General features: G+C 37.7%; 1 protein-coding gene across 3 annotated transcripts in view; it reads left to right on the top strand.

Annotated features, from left to right (window-relative positions):
* Positions 1-438: 438 nt before the first annotated feature.
* The window catches only part of ncor2 (nuclear receptor corepressor 2), a 66,683-nt gene continuing 46,982 nt past the window's right edge, over positions 439-20,139 (top strand). For all 3 annotated transcript variants that reach the window (XM_087795645.1, XM_087795637.1, XM_087795629.1), the window contains exons 1-3: positions 439-655; positions 16,370-16,562; positions 17,772-17,887. In XM_087795645.1, coding sequence (XP_087651771.1) covers positions 16,458-16,562; positions 17,772-17,887 — 221 coding nt within the window. In that variant the 5' untranslated portion in view covers positions 439-655; positions 16,370-16,457. The remainder of the gene's footprint in view (positions 656-16,369; positions 16,563-17,771; positions 17,888-20,139) is intronic.

Here is a 20,139-nt window from a genome sequence, read left to right as displayed (position 1 = left end):
TACTTGTTATTGTCCAAACTTGAACCCAAATTATTATTTACATTATTTATAAAAAATATATTCTTACATGGAAATACAAAATAAAAGGAAACTTTAGTGGGGGAGAGTTAAATAACTGGGAATTATTTTTTTTATTGACTAGGTATTGATGAAATGTGTTCCACAGAAATGATGAATATACATATTTATCATCCCTCATGCTGGCACTTGTGTGTTGAATCAGGACTTGTACTACTTCAAAGACACAAGGTACACAAATCATTTTTCTGAAAGTATATTCCAAACAGCCGCATACAGGTACGAGGACGTACCATGTGTGCGTCCTCCAGCAGAGAGGAGGAGCGAGGAGACACAGGGACCTATAGACAGAGGGAGGCGGTTCAGTCCTGCTATGGTCTCAGCGGCAGCAGCAGCACAGACAGTAGTGGCAGCACCAGTGTGTAGTTAGTGTGTAGTGGAGACACGGCTGATGCGTCAGGCGGACAAATGAAAACAAATACTTTGTGTGTGGATTATTTTCTGGGACATTCAAATGAGAGACACTGTTTGATCGACTGGCGAAGGATCGGCTGATCGACTCCCTTTCTTTTTTTTTTGAGGGGAAAAAAAAAAACCCTCTACACTGCTGGATGGTGTTCCTCAACCTCCTGCTAAGGTTAGTTAGCCTCTGTAGCTGGATGTCGGCTTGGGTTTGGAAAGTCCGCTCCTGTTTGTTGGGCGAGAGGTTGTAGCCATTTCTTTTGAGGGAGAAAAGATCCTCAACTCACCTTTTTTTTTTCGCCATCATTTACGCTCGCCCCGAGTGTCGGCTTCAGTGGTCGGAGACAACGGTGTAGCGAAGTAGCCGTTAGCTTTAGCTGTGTGCTAGTGTTGCTCTGGCTCTCCAAATGTATTTGGTTATTTTATTAAATCAGGAACACGTGCTACATCGCTATGCTAAGCTAACTCACGGCTAGCCGTGCTAACTGACCAAGCTAGCTGTCACCACAGCGGAGGAGATAACGCCTTATTTTCCCCTCACTCTTTTCTTTTGACGTATGTTTGTCTAAAACGTTCAGACGGACACACACAACCGACGATATTAACCATAAGCCGGTCATGTCAACCTGCTTGGTTTCATATTGTTTCTGTTTTTTTTGTTGCTAAATGGCTAACAGCTATACAACAACAAGCGACTGGTTCGGATTTGTAAACATTAGTAAAAAGAAAACACAGCTGGTCGTCAATAACTAATCCACGGAAACAAAAGTGCGTCATTGCTTTGTTTACAAATACTCTGCCAAAATACTATTGATGTTAAATACAACTATAACTGATACTGCGTCCGTTTTGATTGACAACTTTGTTTTCGGATGCTGAGGTGTTACTCATAATGTCGTCAACCTTTCTTTATCAAAAGGACTTAAATCGATGGATAACGTCTATGTTATTATGTTGTTTTTGTTAATAATATTGGTAAAAGACGTTCTTGTATTGTGTCACCTAGATCTAGCAGTTCCCATTGCGGTCAATGAATAAATAATCGTTCACATCGTTCTTTCAAGGAGAAAACGAGTGGGTAGAGGTTTCAGTCTGTAAAATCGAAATCTCATCTCGTGCCATTTATAAAAGGTCGCAAGGGGAAAGAAAGACAACAACAATAATAATAAAAAACAAATAACAAGACGCATGAAAAGTCACATTTTAATAATCAAAGATGGTAAAAGGTTGCTCCAGCAAAAAATGAATCGGGTTATTCAATCACTGCCGGGAGTTTGAGATCAGGGATGAATAAATCTGTTATTTTGGCTGGATTTCAAGTTTATTTCAAGAGTCTTTAAATACCAGATGCGTTAGGTTACATGTTTTGCAGTTTCTGCCTTTGCTAATGTTGATGTGATTGTGGTACCCATGATAGTCACTTCAAAAAATTCCAATGGATTAATCATTTTATTATTATAAAGGACATTCTTCCCCGGGGCAGAAGGATTATTGAGCCATAATATTTGAAATTAAAGTCCCGAATGAAAGGATCTCATTATTATGTTACCCATGGTTAACATCATCATTACATCATTACCAATGATTTATGTAACGGCTTGTTTACGATTCATAATCGACTGACAATGGTGATTACAGACAATGAAAACCTGTACACTTTATCTCCCGATCAAACCTTATTTAGATTCTAGTTGTTTTTCTGAGATTAAAGGCTTTGCTGCTGGATTTTAAATGTGTTCTGTTGAGTTGAATCACACGTTTACAAAAATAGATACTTAGTATCTTTGTGTATGTGGGACATTTTCCAAGTGTTTTTAATGTAGTCATAACAGTGTCATTAAAATTCAGAATTCAATCAGTTACTCTTTTAGTTTGTATCTCATTATGATGGTTACTGATAAACTGTTGCTTATTTACATAATCCTACTACATTTAGTTTGTTGTTCTAATTTTAGCAACAGTTTCATCTGCACTGCTGTGATGCCAAAATCTTCTAGGGAAGTATGATTACGTTTTATGTGCCGGCTTTTTTTGTGCAGTCAACATCCATTCACTTAACCAAACTTTTAACCTTGAAGCATTTTTGCTCATAAATCGGTTTATCTGTAAAAAGCGAATGCATCTAGAACTAGTTATTCTAGTTTTCATACAAATTATATTGTTTTTTATTGTTTATTAAAGGGTACAGTGAATGATTTGGGTGAAATAGGGTTAAATAAGATTGAGTGAAAGGCTCCCTCTTATCCAAAAGGGTTATGTGGACAAACGTAATCCTGTTCTTAGTGAGGTGCCTCAGGGAGACTCTTTCACAGCTAGTTCGGTTTCTTCCCGTATTATGAAACACAACATTGCTCAGAAGGGGGGAAGAAGAGATCTTTTACCTCATTTGTTGTCTATGAGAGATAAAGCCTCAGATATGTTTCAGTGAAAGAGAAACTGTTGCTACATGAAATATTTTCTTTCTGTGTCTCCGAAAGTATTGAATTTTGAGAGACTTTTCTATTGTGAAAATACTGTGACCTTGTAGGTAGATTTATCTTTTTAATTTGTGATAATGAGAAGTCAGAGCTTCACTTTTGTGAGATTATGTTTTTATGTAATTTAAGTTACATTTCCCTTTGGGTTAGAAACATTATAGCCTACTACCTTTTATTGGCAGTGATTCATTGCTGATGAATAACATTTTAGAAGACTGAAGACAGTCACGCAACTCAACATATAATGATTCATCTTCAGCTGCACATTCCTTCAAACTTGTTCTCAGTGCGATGGTGAAAGTTTAAATGACTAGTGCTTGCAGTCTTAGAGATACTACTGTATAACAAGTGACATGATTTTCTAGGCTTTATGTTCATTGTGCGGGAGATGGGAGAAAACGCCTGTCAAATAAACAATGCTATCAACGTTATCTTTTTCGTACTCATAGATGGATGGATAATATACAACTTACTCTGTAAATCATGTACCTCTGCTACTTGGTCTACAAATCAAACTGTGATCTGGATTATTGAATTTTCTTTTTTACATGAAGCTGAACAAACTGATTTTGGAGTGTGTGTGTATATAATAAATGCATGTTTATCACTCCTCTTTGTTCAAACAAGCTGGTTGTTTCATGTATATTCATTTTTTCTCTTGGATGGGCTGTTAAATAAATTATTATAATAGTTGAATTGTTACAGTTTTAGCCAATTGTGTCCAATCATGTTGGACTCGGATCTGAAAAATATTTCATTGTCAGAAAAATATATTCTGATACTTGGATTCAAATGTTGATAATTTTTTCTCTAATTGATCTTCAGATGGAGATTGTAGTTGTTTTTAAGACTTGATGATTCAGGGAGCAGTAATAAGGGCCTGCTAAACACGCACAACTGCCATTATGAAAGAGATAACAAAAACCACAGTTGTGAAATTACGCATCATTTACCGGTAGTATTTGCTTTTTTTCAAAATGACTATTACTTTTGTTACTAGCCGGTTTACTTACCGGCTGCAAAGTGACATGCTTTGTTTTCGCAAGAATAGGTAGAATAAAAATGTATTTCTGTCTATAGAAATATCATTTGATTATAGAAAGTAATCTGAGCCATTTTTCCTTGTATAAACAGGGCTTCACATTTAGGTTTAATAAACCCAGTTAACGTAATCTAGATTGTTAAAACTTGATCGTAAACGGTAGGGTGTACACTAAATGTGACCTGTGTCACATTTGTCTTTCACTGAGACATGTTACGCTGTCTGTAGCAGAATATTTGTTTCACCATAATTCGATTTTTTTAAAATCAAAAGCAGCCCACTTGTGTATTCTATATGTATTCTTTGGTACTGGTGCGTGGGTTTAAGCCAATCCTGAACATACAGAAGGTTAATCACTAAATCTGAATTGTCTATGGCATTAAGAGTGTATCTTAAAGCAAAAAAAAAAATACACTGAACACCGATGTACACATTTCTTGTGGCTAAGAAATATAATGTGCAATAATGGAACGTAACCCTTTACTCTTCACGCAAAGCTCCTTATCAGATGTTTCTGAAAGATGTCATCTTGCTTGGTCACGCTATGTAAGATACAACTAGGCTGTCGCTGATGCTGAGGTCTCTTGAGTTCAACTCTCAACTTGCAGAGTTCTTACGACAGAAGTGACGTAATGTTAAAGATGTGTATTTTAGACTTTAATTAAGGGATGAGATGAAGATATATTGTTGGTCTTCTGTGTGTCCTTAATATTAAAAGAGAAGTAAATAACAAATATAAACGGGAAATTTGTATTGGCACAGTTTTGAATCTTCAGTCACAATCGATGGCGCTTCATTGGAACAATAGCATTGAAATGTCGAACTCAATCAAACTTAATATATAAAATAAATAATGACTTAAATTAAATGGATCAGATGTTTTTTAGTCAGAAGTGACTTGAATATCTTACAATGTGAAGGAGAGCGCACGTAAAATGCTCATATTTGCTTACTCAAAATTGTAAATGGTAAACTCGTTATCACAGTGTGTCTTTTATTTAAAATGTTCTCTCCAAGGCAGCTCAAGGGCTAAGCATTTGTGAAGCCCTCGAAGGCTGTCTTGGCAAACCACTTCAAACATTTCAGTCAGCTACTAGTCTTATCACTTCTGCTGTCCCTTTGGAGAGGGTTGAGTACTTCATCTGAGGAGCTGCTGTCTGATCCAAACACCATTAACATAGTAATATCAAGGCTTTATTAAATTAAGGACACACCAAGGTGTTCTGAAGGGCTTTGAAGTTGCATGATTTATAGTGTAAGTGGAAACTTGCTTGTCAAAATCATCTTCGCAGGAAGTAACACATCTGCTGCGAACAGACGGGGAAAATAGGAAGGTGGCCTTTACTATATCTCAATAAAGACTCTTAATAGCTTGTGAATGATCTCTGCACTCCCAGTTATTATGACTTGTGGAAGAGATATATTCCAATTTGTAGAGAAAGTTGGAACAGATCAGTAATCGACAAAGTTATTGCACGATAAATACACTTATGCAAGCTTCTCTTTCTTCTAAAGTTATTTAGTTTTTATTATACAGATTCACAATCGGATGTAATTAAATGAGGTCATTTTCCATCTGTCTGGATAAATGGTTATTGGCTGTTTTTTCAAATGAGGGGTCGTAAACGTTTTAGCTGAAGCTTGGAAGGTCGCTGTGCTGACCATGGTTGTACAGCTTGTTTGCAGAGGTGGTTGATGATTAAGCACTTTCTATTCTTTTCATTAGAAGCTGGTTGTATCTCGGTTCTCCCACTGAGACTTGTCTCTACTCATCCTGATTCTGATATTTCATTGTCGTCTTTTAATAGAACGCTGCTGCCGCGCTCGTGATGGTACCTTAAGGCTATACCTTCGAGAGAGGAAGCTCGCCTACTTTTCGTTGTGAGCGTTGGTATATTCTGCGCTTCGTTGGCAAATACATTTTGTTGCTTGTGCAGCTGTTTGCAGTTCTAGAAAAACCCCTCATTGAGCAAATCCGTATTTGCCTTACCATAGAAACGGTTTTCTGTTGGTCTCCTACAAACAGATGATGTAACATTAGTGGTGTTTAACCTGAGGTAAACCCGATGATGTTTAATGCTATAACCATTTAATCTTCTTCCCTCACCACAATTTCCACGTTCAAAAGCCCAAAGGTAAACCTCTAATCACCTTAAGTGTTTTATTCAATAGCAGTCTTTGTTACGGAGACCCATCATCTGCTGTGGGCAAAGTAAAAAAAAAAGAAAAAGCACATCATCATTTTTCTCCGTGGACTCGTTGGACTTGTGTTCATGTTTGCAGTAATTGAAGCACATGTTAAAGGGATTACCGGGAAGTAGACCAACTTTGTTGTGGAGTACTCTGTTACTATTCAGAGAGCAGAAAGCGAATATGTGCAGGAACGAGAGTTCCTTTCACGCATTCTCGTGCCTCTCCCTCCACCTCCCTCTCACTGAATGAGTAACAGCAGCTGCCCAGCATTCATTTCTTGCTTGGTTCACTTGATGATGACGGCTGTTGGATTTTTGTGTGTGGAAGTCTCTGCTTAGTACAGCCCAGTTAGTCATCTATGCACCACATATTCAATTTGACAGTTTTCAAATAGTTTCTACGCTTTAAAGCAACACTATGAAACATTGTACACATTATTATTATAAGCTATAGTTTCTGTAATGATTGGCAGTGGGTCAGAGATGATGTTTTTTATATGAAGTACTGAGAGAATTTTTGAAGTTACCAGGAAGATGAAACCAGAAACCGACACAACAAGTCCTATATCTTTTTTTGGAAACAAATCGAATCACCATTTTTGTTAAAGTGTGCTTTCCATCCCCACTGCTGTGACTCTATTTAGTTTTCACTTTCACTGAAGGGCACCGAGCAAAGTGGAAAAGTTGGCATTTAATTATTTCCTAGTTCCCCAATTATTTCAAGAACGCCCAGCAGATTGTGTATACCATGTTGTACAACACCCGTGATTAATTTGTTTTTTGATAAAGCAGCTCACGCAGGCCAAGTTAGATTAACCTCAAACTAGATGTTCTACCAGGTGTCTGACAGATAATTATAAGTTTGGTATATAGTCAGTGGAGCTCATGTCACGAATGAATGAGTTTAATTAAAACAGGTTTATTCAAATGTTAATTGATTTTCTATATATTCTGGAATGTTTGAAAGAGAATTAAGTCCATGTCCTGTCACGCTTACCTTTTTACAATCTTATGTACTCAGACTAAACATGAATGCACACTTGTTACAAATACGGGATTCATGTTTTTCCCTTTAAAGAAATATGTGAAAAGTACGTGTTTGAATGCCCTGACATTAACCAGAATACACAAAGTGGAAAACTATCCTTTCTCTTTGGCACAAGCTTGCAGTAATTTCATCACATTTAATTTCCCAATCCTTTTAACAAACAAGGTTGCCAACTAAAACTTTATTTTGCCAATTGGAGTCTTTAAGGATGAACAATTTTCGTTTAACATCATTTCTTGGTAATTTCAGCTAGTGAGTGAGTAAATGGTATGACTTGTCGTAAGGTCTGTTGCTCTGTAAGTTGGCTGTGAAAAGCGCACAATGTTAAACAACTACACATCAATTAAATGTTAACATCTGCCAGTTTAATTAATGACATGGACTTCTCTGATGACTTACCACTTTATTATTTCTCTTAGCTCGATTCTTATGTTTTTGGTCTCATTCTTTGTAGTTCTATCTGCTCGTCGCTACATTAGACCTAGCTTATTATCTTCCTCTTTAAACCCGACCACTTCATGGCCTTCCTAACCAAAACACCATCCTTAAACTTCCTCTTTCTCCCAGAATTTGGCAGTTGCAGTTCCACTTCCAGTATCCAGCAGTGTACCAGACTTCCCCAGCTGCTTTGACCACATAAATATCCATCTTTACGTGCTAGACGTCTCCCAATGACCTCATGCTAGCCACAGAATGTTCTAATTCCCCTTTCCTATGAAAGAATTATGATGTTTTTAAAATTGTGTCTTCAACTACAAGTTGTCCTTCTGTTTGTAAATGTCTTGATTTATGTTTTTTTGGATCATGTACATCCTTAAAAACAATATGAGGTTCAATGTAAGACGAGCAACATTAGAGATAAAATGTCACCGCTTTAAATTCGGCACTTTCACTTGTTTGCAGTAATATTACTGCAACCTAAAATAATCCCCAATCTTTTCAAGGTATTGGAGACTCGATTGCCAGTAACGTTCATATTTTAGTTTAATTTAGATTAAGGGTTCTATTGTCATCATTTTTTCCCCATTTAATTTATCATTAACGTTCTAATATTATATTTTTTTACAGGCATTTTTAGCAGTTTAATTTAACTTTTAATTAAATCTCAACTATATCATTGTGGTTGGTTTATACTTAAACATGCATGTGGCTCTTCTTGACTATGAAATTAAATTTGTATTTAGTTCTTATTTGCGTATGCGCATATATATATATATATATATATATATATATATATATAATATATTTAGATCCAAGTGGTTTTGTTATGAATCTTTCCAGGGACCTCGCTCTTCTCTCTGCTCTATTATTTATGCCATATTATTGCTAAAGTATCAGTATCATGATCCAATACTGAAGTGTCGTAGTAACGTCCAGTCAATTTTCCGTAACATCATAATGTTTCTTGGCTGGGAAGTGGAATTGCCGTTAAAACCAGTCACCCATATTTAAACGTTCTAAAAGAGAGGCAGACAGCGGATTATCAGAGATTAGAGATGGCTCTGTGGCAAGTGATTCACTTGACTCAGTTACGCAACATAGATGACAGCATGTTGTAGGTCATTGCTCTTATTTGTGTGTAGGCTTTAGCTGTGGGCAGCATTATGTTCATCACATTTGATTAGCCAGCCTTTGCTACTTGGAAAGTGTTTTGGTGCACTCGTTTTTTTCCTGGTTATTCATACCACAAGGCTCTTCAATTAGGATTTGATCACTCTTCAGTTTTCTCTACAATGGCTATGAAAACGGTTCATTTGTTTACACTACAAAACACGATCACATGCACACACACCTGAAACCTCTTGGGCAACATTATGCAACTATTACAGGGGCTCTGGAGTTGCTCAGTGCCATATAGAAGAACATTTCATCGCTCCTAAATAATTAAACGCTCAAAGTAGGTCAGCCAGAAGACGAGTCTGTCACCCAGCATTTGTGTTATAAAAAAAATATAGATGCTATCAATGCATTGCTTATGAATATTTATTAGGATCAGATGTTCTCATACATCATGTTTACTTTTCACGTTAAACTTCTTATGCTTCAGGGTGGAAAAAAACACTTGTTTGCTGTGAGAAACATTCTTTAGTCTTTCCTGTACTTAATACACCTTGAGGTGCAACCTGGAAAGAGTGTATTCAATCTTTCTGTCACTCTACAGTATTATAATAAATATAATGACAATAAAAACATGTTTGTTTAACTGAGCCCCTTTTTCTGCCACCATCTTGATGATGTTTTAATCTGATGCTTGTTATTTACATACATTTCCATTTTGTTTATCAATAAGTTAAGTAATGGTCATTTCATTAGATCCGATGTTCTATCAAAATTCAGGTTCTAATACAACATGTGGAACAATTCTGGACTTTAAATCCCACAATCTCTGAAACAAACTGGTTTTTGTCAACAGCTGGCTCTAGCAACAGGCTCTCGCTTTATCCGCAAACAATGTTATGATGGATCACATCAGAGAAAATAGGTTTTAATTAGAAATTTTAATAGGAATCAATCTTGGCTGATTGTGTTAATGGAAAGCTGTCTAATCAAAATGCAGCACAGAATCCCAAGTTTTTATCTACTTGAATAAGTGAAATAATAAAATCACATTTTTAATGATTATCAATAATGTTGACATTATTGTCCAATGAACCATTTAATCTCTTGTGTAGCTGTATTTCTTTTACGATATAATGAGCGTAGTTCTTTTATATATTTTTTTCATTTTGAACAGCCATTGCAAATCATCTGAGAACCCTCTGTGATGATGTTTACTGCCACTTGAAAGCGATCTCGTGATATATTATCTCTCGGACAAAATCATTCTTGGCATAGCCCAATAGCACCTCAATAGACCGTCTAATCATTATCTATCTTACAGAGTTGAAAGTATAAACAACATTCTCCCGCTAAGTAATGACGGTGATTATGAGAATGAATGTGCAGGACATTGTTTCACATGGACAGCTATGATAACTGCTGCTATCCACTGTTCAATGTCACTGAAGCAGTAAACCAAAATGGCATCCAAAACTGTTTAATAAAGTGTGCTGTCCTGTTGATCCAACAGGCTTTTGTACTACCCGGAGCTTGACTAATCCCCCTCTGGGCGGTCAAGCTCAACGATTTAGATGGTAGATTTCAGAATGCTTATAATTACAAAATACCTTCTTGTGAATCCATAAATAAAGCCACTCATGCACATATAACGGTCGTCTTTTGAGGAATTAGCCAAATGTTCCATATCCTTAGTTAAAATTACTTTTAGTTTTTCTCATGGGTTGTACTATTTAACTTTTATCATCATTCACATCTTTATCAACAGACTTTTCCCCTCATTCGTTGACTGACGTATGTGTTTTGGCTCATGTGCAACCGTGACAGATTCTCATCGTTGGTAAGAAACCCATTCTTCAACCACCACTCAGCAGGGGGACGGGGCGGCTTGCATAACATCAGTGTTGCTGTGAGCGACAGCCTTAGGTAACATCCAGGAAATCCAATAGCTGCTCTGCTGGCTCGCGTGGATGCAATCAGAGAGGCGCATCTGGCCAAGCATGCATCGGTCTTTTTATCTCACTCTTTTCCCGGTGAGGTATTTACATGCCGTACTTATTTGTAAATAACCACCCTGCTCTAGTAACCTTCTATGTTCCATGTCAGTGGAGTGCGCTCTCAACAAAAGTCATGTTGACCTGGAATAAAATGAATGAAATGTGATGGATTTAATGACAAAGCTGTGACCGTCAGCCCTTCTTTATTTGTTGTATGTCCAATCTCTTTTCCGACAAGAATTTCCTGACGTTGCAGAAAGCCAGTTGGCTGCTCCCACATTAGTATTTGGATTCAAGGTTGTAGAGTAGAACAATATTCCCTTTGCGCTCATAGAATTTAACCTCTTTTTGCTGATGTTTTGCATTTAAATAACTAAAGAAAAGCCAAGGTTATACACCTAACTGCACAATCTGGAAGGCATGCAAGTTTTAAATTATGAAACACTCCTTTGAAGACCTTCGAAAGTATAACATTTTTTATAACTTTCTAATTTATTAAGTATTCTCCAAGGCACACAACCGTGTAAGCTAAGTTTTTATAAAACAAACTGCTGATAGCAAAGAAAATGATATTACTGGAGGGATTTTTCATTTTTATATAATATGTTTTATTATAATTATAATATCATATTATTATACAAAACATGGATGTTTTATCTAGTCATAAAACGTCGAGTTAAGATGTTGAGTTTTAAAAATGTCTCTCCAAAGTCTGGAATATTTATTTGGATTATGAGCGGAGGTCCTGGTCATTGCGTTTTAGAAAAAACGCCATTATACTTGGATAAAACAATACGTATTTCCCATAGTAATAATTGAAAGTTAGTAATTACATTTCTGTCGACATGCTCAGTCCAAACCCTTTGCTGCTTTAAGTGATGTTTTCTTCCTTGAGCTCTACTCCAGTTGTTATGAATAATGGGTCTGTCATTTAGAGACACTGTAGAATGTATGTAAAGGGTGTTTGAGGATTGTTGCCGTTTCTTTGGTAAACGCTGCAATCAAGGCTAAGTTAACTGCCGGTGTTCACGCTCTTCACACTGCAGTCTTGTGATCGCAGACTTCCTGTCTGAAAGTGTAAAGTGGGATGATGCATGATCGACTCGAGGTACTCGGGAGTTCTTTTTACCGTTTTAGGTTAATAGCTGTGTGTAATTGTGCAAGACTTGTGCGTGCCAGAGGTCGCACCATCCATGAAGCTGTCACGAGGCAATAATTATGTCACCTGTTTCTTCCCTCTTAGTAATTCATTCACAAACATTCCTTTTTGGTTAGTGGTTAGAGTTCAGCCGAGTCCCCTAATAGCAGCGAGTGAATTTCCTATTGATTTTCCCTTTGACATTTCAGAATATAATATTTTATACAGTTGGTTGGCTAGAACTGTGCCATTAAATGACTAAATGAATCATCACTTCTTTTTGTTGGCTTCTGAAAAAAGGAGACGGTGCTTCTAAGAATGGTCAATAATCTTGCATTTTTGGCGTTTACATTTTAGAAATCTAAGCATTTTAGAGCAAAAAAAAAGCTTTACGAGCAAATTTAAGAATCCTTTTAATTTTGTCATGATTACCCGACCCTAGCCCATTAGAGGAATAGTGTAAAAGAAAATCTAGGATGGAAAGAAACATGTTTTTGATCATTTTACTCCAAATAAATACTAACCAACTACAAGTGCTTACTCAAAAATATTTTTTTAACCTTTGAAATGATTCCAGCTGATTATTATTTTTAAAATTTACATTCACACACCCTTGAATCACCTTAAACCTCCATGCATGCACCACTCACACATCTCCTCATTAAAAAAATAGGAGAGATTAACATTTACTTTTATTCCCTTTGTTCCAGACAAATGGTGAAATATGATATTTTTCAATATAAACTTGTAAGCAAGTATACTCACCTGTCCGTGATAATATGACATACAACAAGAGCCTCTAGCCTGAACCCGACATAACATACGTGTACAGGAGAATGGCCGTATGTTCTAGCCAGACAATGGAAGTTGACTCATATTGATGTTTGACAAAACTGCAAATATGTCTAGAAGTCAGCAGCATATACACAATGATACTGTTCTCACATGAATTCGGCCACCCATGAGCTTGGTGTTTGCATGGGTGTATAGTCTTGGTGAGGAACTCACTGTTGTGAGTGAGTGAATGGTTAGGCGATCATGAGCCTCCTTGTACGAGGCCCTTTGGTAATGAGGCTCCCGGGAGATAAATCCTTATAAGACATGACAGGGTGCCACATTCCTAGACTCGGAGTCCTGGCAGCCCCCCATTCTGAGCTCGGCTCTCTCTGCCTTTGCTTTATAAACTTCTGATGTTTTTCTCAGGCTAATTCAAATGGTTTTTCTTATTTAGATGCGTTTAACCAATGACTTTCTGAAAGTGTTGCCATTGCAGTTTCTAGCACGACTTTCCAATTCATTGAAATAATATTTTTCACCTTTTTCAACGTGCTGAGCAGAATATTAAAAACCTTTATCACAAATCAACTGTTAACTGCTGCACTGCGGTCTGTGTTCACAATTGCTTGCATTTTAATTAAAAGAATCGCCAACGCTTTTGTATTTATATCTCCATAATTCAAACGCTGCTGCAGAATCAGACTCCTCTGTTCTGCTCTTATTTTTATTCATTGACTGATGAAAAAGATGATGAGAGAATACGGCGGTATCACATCATCATTTCCAAATCGCTCAGGCGTACAGCCATGGAAATGAAGCAGGCATTTCAAATGTATCTACTCTGGTTTTAAAAACATGTGGTTCCAGCAGCAGACAATGCTGGATTCTTGTGGATCCAAAGGAATTTGTACAGATCCGCCTAATGTCTCCATATGGGCTGGGCCATATAAGATCTGCATCATTAGACATGGTGTGGATCTGCTGACATCAGAAACTTGTATAATGATCCTATATTATCTTTTTAGTGAACAATATTGCTGCGTTAATGGTAACTGTAAGTTTGGAACGATCTTCCTCTCCCTCTGTATTTGTTGGATCTACTGACTCCTTCAAGAAGGAGCGACATAGCTCAGATGGTAGAGTGGTTGCCTGCAGTCCAAAAGGTTACAGGTTCAATCCCAGCTCCAGACAAGCTTGTGTCGTTGTGTCCCTGAGCAAGACACTTTACCCTGATAGCTCCTGATGGTAGACTTGGCGCAAATGTGCAGCCTACTCACATCAGTATGTGTGAATGGCTGTAAAAAGCACTACCGAATTTCCCCTTGCGGGACTAATAAGGGATTCTAAAAAAAAAGAAGAAACATCTTAAGACATTCTTATTTGTTCAGGCTTTTCCCTGATTTTCTGGAACTCCTGTGTTTGTCTTGTGTGTCTTTGCCTTTTATAGTATATAGTTTTAACTGTGTATTGTTGTTGATTGTTCAAGCGCTTTGTGACCCTGGTCTAGAAAGGCGCTTTACAAATAACCATTACTTACTTACTTACTTACTTACTTAGTACTATCTAATCAAACTCTGGCTTCAGCAGTAAACTCGTCATAGCTGAGCAAAGTGAACTTTGATTATCGACTCTCTTTGTTGCTCCGGCCAACTGGACAGACTTTGAAAGATCACACGAAAAAGCTTGAAAAAGACTCTGACCTGATGCCAACACCTGACAACCCTTTTTTCACTCACGAATGCATTATTGTTGCGTTTATCATCCCCTATTTTTTGGAGGCTTGAAGTATGCTGCAAGAGAAACTTTTTATCTTGTAGTTTTTTTTCGATGACACAAGGTTATTAAATAATGTCTCGTAACACTAGATCAAGGTCAGCAGCTATTGAAGTTTGATCCTCTATGCATTGTTGTTGTCATATAAGACATATCGCCGGTGCAAAGTTGGTGTAATGCGATCTACGGGTTTGTGATTAGTGCCCCCGATACAAGTCATTTTATGTTGTTTGGTCTGTGGTCTAAATAATTCAGCACTTTCTCTTGCGTCGTTCCCTGCAAATGCTCCAATAGTAGTAAACAATGATGGCAATAGCCAGTCTGCGGTCCTGTAGTTTTATCACCCTTTATCCACCTCCTGCTCTGCCTGCCTGTCTGGTCCGGTGCTTGTATTTCCACTGCTGTTCCTAAAATGGAATGAGAATTCAGGGGTGTAGTGGAATGAGTTATTGGCTCACACAGTCGAAGGCAGAGGCCCACTGTACTCTGCAGCGAAGAGTGAAGTTAAAAAAGAGGAGGAAAGGAACGCTGGAGTGAGAGCACGAGGTGACCGAGTTCATTGTAGGACTTGGCAACAATCCAGCAACCTGCCTGTGGGCGTTTGTATCAGTGCCAGTGCATGTGTTTAGCCTCTAGTCTGGAAGGCCCCTTCTGCTCCAGAGTTTATGTCAATGCTCTAGTATTGTGTTGGCCCTCACATCTTGATTCACTTTTTTTTTTGGTCTGCAGACGATCTTGTCACCGCCTTTAGACTTGTGTGCTTCTTCCCAGAAGCTGGGCGTTTATCAAAGATGAGTCTCTTTTACCGCCTTTTGTTGGCCCGTATAATTTATTACCAGTTTTCTCTGATAACAATAATCAACAGGCTTTATTCTTGATTCTCTGAGACTCCTGTGTTTGTCTTGGTGGTGTCTTGACACTTTAAGACTATATTTTATTGGGTATTGTTTTGATTGTTTAAGCGCTTTGTGATCCTGGTCTAGAAAAGAGCTCTACAAATATGACTTAGTAAGTAACACTTTACTGAAGTTTTTTCAAACAAGTGTCTTCTTTTTATTGACAGAGCAAAACTACTGACACATGTCATTCGTAGTGTGCGTTATTTAGCAACTGAATTAAAGGGACATTTGTGTCTGCGAGGATAGTGTCTCATTGTGTAGCATAAAAAAAACACAATGACAATAGAGACTGGTACTCTTGGCTGCACACAACGTCTCCAATGACTCCAATCATTCCCTTACCACATGTGATTATGGCCTGCGGCTGACAATACCTGCCATTTACGGAGAATATAGATGAAATACTACATTACTAATGAAATGCATTATATAAAAATATTTGCACAATGAAATCAATCTGCGTTAAGTGACAATGGTACCGGTTTAGGCACATTTTATCACTAAATGGGCTGGGCGGAACATTTAGAAAAAAAAATAGAGTTAATTATAATAATAAGTATTTCAACATTATTTTATGGATTACCAAAGAAGCTTTGATTGAGACTTTGAACAGTGACTTATCTTGTTGTGGTGTAATTATTCCATTTGTTGTTTTTAAATTTCACACTTTTATTAGTGTTAGTTCAGTCGCAGCGCTCCTAATGTGGCGGCTCTTTGTCGATGAAGACAGTCGTACGAAAAGCGCTATATAAATAAATATTACTTACTTACTTACTTATCTATTAATAAAGGAAGGATTCAGAGAAGCAGCTGCAGGAGATGGTTATTTATTTGGTGGCCTTGTAGAAGTAGATACCGTTTTGAAATTTCTATTTCCAACTGAATAGATGAGTCAATTTTACAGCTGTTCAAGCATATATTTAGTACTTCCTGTTATGTCTCATCATAAAGGGTAAAAGTTGACATTCTTTCCTCTTGTTTTCTCACAGGTTGGCTGAAATAAAGCGCCGATAATGTGCGGCACCTGTTCTCCAAACTTGCCAACTTCCTGCTCCTAAAGGAAGAGGCTGTGTCAGCATGTCCTCCCATCCCCAGTCCGTGCCGCCTGCCCGCAGGACAGTGGACACCAGGCACCTGCCAAACCCCGCCTCGCTCCCACTGCAGCTACAAAGGGCACACACGGTGAGGAACCTAGCGCTGATCTGCACCAGCTTTTTACAGCACTGTAGTCTTTTGGCCTCTCGGTCTATAGCCTGCAGCTTTGAGACGGAAAACAAAATGTGATGCTTTTTTTTTCTTCCTGTAGTTATTTGTAAATGTTGGATATTTAATCACAACAAACCCCAAATAAAAATGTATACACAGCCATTTTTTTCCTAAAAATAATGAAAGAATGAAAAAAAACATTGTTCTCAAATCAAAAAGGTACTTCCTTATCATATGAGCCTTGAAGACATTAATTTATGTGACCATTTCTTGCAATTTTACTTGCAGCGTCTTCCACTTTCATGTCCGCTTTCACATGTACTGTATATATGTTTATTTATACATTTATATATGCATTTATATTATATCTTAAATGAAAGGTGCTGTTTAGATGTATTATATATATATATATATATATATATATATATATATATATCCTTTTTTCCAACATCACTTTTTTAAAGATACCATAATAATTGAACTGTAAAAAAAACCATAGCAAAAATAATACTACTCAATTTTAATGGAAAAATAAGATTGACACTAGGACCAAGGTGGTGATTCTTGAGAGGGCCTGACCCTGGGCTTTCCTTGGTGTTTTCTCAACATACACATTCCTCACTAGCGCCGTCAGCCCACGGTTTTCCTCATTAGATGTTTAAGTTTGATGTCCGTCTTGTCCTTAAGGAGGCACATTACGGCCTCCGTTACCACTAACACCTAATTATCATGATTATCCTCCAAGAGGAAAGTGTCTGTCTTTACAAAAGTGCCTCTCGATGAAGAAGGGGTTCCCTTACTCACTTTCTAGTCAGGTTTCCCACCCCTTGTCCCCCCCCCCCATCTTTGTTCCCCACAGCTGCACCTGTGGCTTATCCCACCACTCCCCCTTGTCATCACATTCATGAGCAGATTAGGCTTGACTGGCAGAAATCCTGTTTTGAAAAGATACAGGTTTGCAAAAGTTCAGGTGTTGCACCACTGCTGCGAGAGGGCGGCTTAGAAGCCGCAGGAGTGTTGATGCCACGGAGAGAAATAGATTGGATTTACGTGATTAAACAACGCTGGGGCTCAGAGGGAGTTAGTTGTTTTGTGTGGTTTTCCCTTTCGACAAGTAAATAAAGTGTCCGCCTGGAGGGATTTCTTGAACCTAAACCTTTTCTTTCCTCATCTCCTCTTCTCCAGGAAGTGGGGCTGGTTGACTACCACTCTCCTCATGCCAGGGACTACAGCTCTCATCTCGCACAGCCACATCGCCGCCGACCCTCCTTACTCCTGGAGTTCCAGCCTGGGAATGAGAGGTATATGGTGTTTTTTTTTCTTTATACATTTCTAACCACTTTGACTTAATCATACAAGGTGACACATGAAAAGTAAGTTTGCAATGTAAATTTTGAGAACAAGATTAAACTCGAATGTAATGTTACACTGACCAATAATTATTAATGTAATACATTCATTTGTGAAGTGCTGCTTGTGAAATCCTGCTTTTGTCTTCAATTATACGCTGTGGATTGATGGATTTAAGCATTTGCTTAACCATGTGTTTATGTTTGTTTAAACTTTAATCTACAGCCTGTTTTTAACCTTGCTTACCGGTTGAACGTAAATAAAACGTTGCTTCTTTCTTTTCCCAACAGCCACCCCTTTTTAAAGAATAGCAATATTTTAATTTAATTTTACCTTTCCTCTGAGTATGGACTCGATATGATTATAAAACATTTACCAAAGCTCCATCAGTTAACCCTTTCCAAGTGTTCAGTAATTGTGTAATTTGCTTCAAAATGCTTTTTTCTGCTGCTGAATAGGTTTCCACGCAATCGACCAACAAATACTCTTCCTCACACCTTGTCTTTGGAGGGGCCGGTTTTGTACATACTTGCGTTGTTTTATTATTTATATACGGATGCCTTTTTGAGGATGAGTCCTGATGAGCATTGAATCATTTATGTGCAGCCAATGAATAATGCATGATTCACAAAGGATACGTGGCAAAAAAAAAACGACCCTTCTGCTGATTAAGATTAGCTTTGACGGGAGTTTATTTTCAAATGTGTATTTTTAGCCATCTTGAATGGGGAAGGAATATTATTTTAACCTTCAGAAAGAGGTATTGTCTTCACAAGGAGAAAGACAAACAGTTTCCTCTAAATTGGGAATATATTTTATTTTGTCAGTAGTTTATTTTCCTACAGTCCCCTTCACTTCAAAGAACTGGACAGATGAAAACAAATGTTGTCACTGTTGTCTAAAGCAAAAACAGGCTTACTAAATGCATATATTGTATTCCCTTTCCTTTTTTTCAACATAAGTGGATGAAAATGTCCTGAATCTGGTAATAAGGTCGTAAAGATAATTCAAGTTTGGCATACAAATATGTAGCACTTTTGATGGGAGTAGTGAGAAATAAAATCAACAAGTGGCTGTTGGACAAGAGCAGGTGAATCTGCGGGCAGGAAAGATTCACTGACTTTAAGACTGTGAGATTATGGGGGAGAAAGGGTGAGTGGAGGGAGTTACAATAATGATAACTATTCAAAAGAGTAGAAGTGAAGTCTCTTTCCTTGTGGAGTGTTACGTAAAGTGCTGAACTTGCTGGCAGTTGTCTTGAAGTTGAGAAGCTTTCAGCCGAGTATGTCAAGCCTTCAGTCTCTCTTTAGAGGTGCGTTTGAAGTCCCTATTTCCAGCTCTCACTCCGACTCTGAATAGCTCACACTGGCCTTGGCAGGCCTCCATTCTCTTCTCTCTCTAACGTGACCGTCTATGCATGTCCTGAAAATTCTCCACGAGCTTGCTTCTCTTAACTATACAGCTATCCTTGTGTGCGTTCTCATTTAACATTTACTTATCTCTAATTAAGCTTTGAATCATTTGCCGTGTCAACAATAGTGAGGAGAAATGATGTAATTGAGCTCTTGCTTTAAATGCTTTAAATCACAGGTTTGGGACAGTATAATCATTACTCCGTTGTGCAATTTACTTCAAACTCTTGGCGACTGCTATCCGCCTCTTCCTTCCAGTCTGAAATCAGCCAGGTTACTCCAGCACTTAAGAGGCACACAATAAAAAAGGGAAAAAAAAGGAAATCTCATTGTCGACAAGAGACGTCTGAGGCAATCTATAAACTATTAGTAGCATGTCTTTTTGGAAGGCCGCCAGGCACAATATTGGCCTTGTGAGTCCGCTTGTGTATATCTAATATTTCTCCAAGTAGTATTTGGCATCTGATGCCTCGTTCTTGTGAATAACATCATTCTTACTGGAGACAATCAGCTTAGATATCTTGTTGTTATTTTGGTACCACGTCATTTGCTTTTCCCTTTGAAACACTTCAAAGCGTTGCATATTAAATGGAAAATACACTTTTGTTTGGCACTTCAGAGATCTTTATTTTACTTTGGTGTCTTGCAGTTCAAGTCTGAATGGATAGACTTCAGATGAACAGTCAATTGAAGAAATATTATTGATATATTAAAATAATTAACTAATGGACAATTTTTCACCAGAAGAGTAATTTTGACTCCTAACTCAGTCATTACGGTTATTATGTATT

This window comes from Callionymus lyra, chromosome 1 (assembly GCF_982586985.1).
Source record: "Callionymus lyra chromosome 1, fCalLyr1.hap1.1, whole genome shotgun sequence".
Classification (NCBI taxonomy): Eukaryota; Metazoa; Chordata; class Actinopteri; order Syngnathiformes; family Callionymidae; genus Callionymus; species Callionymus lyra.
Note: the sequence above shows the minus strand (reverse complement) of the source record. Positions and strands in the feature narration are given on the sequence as shown.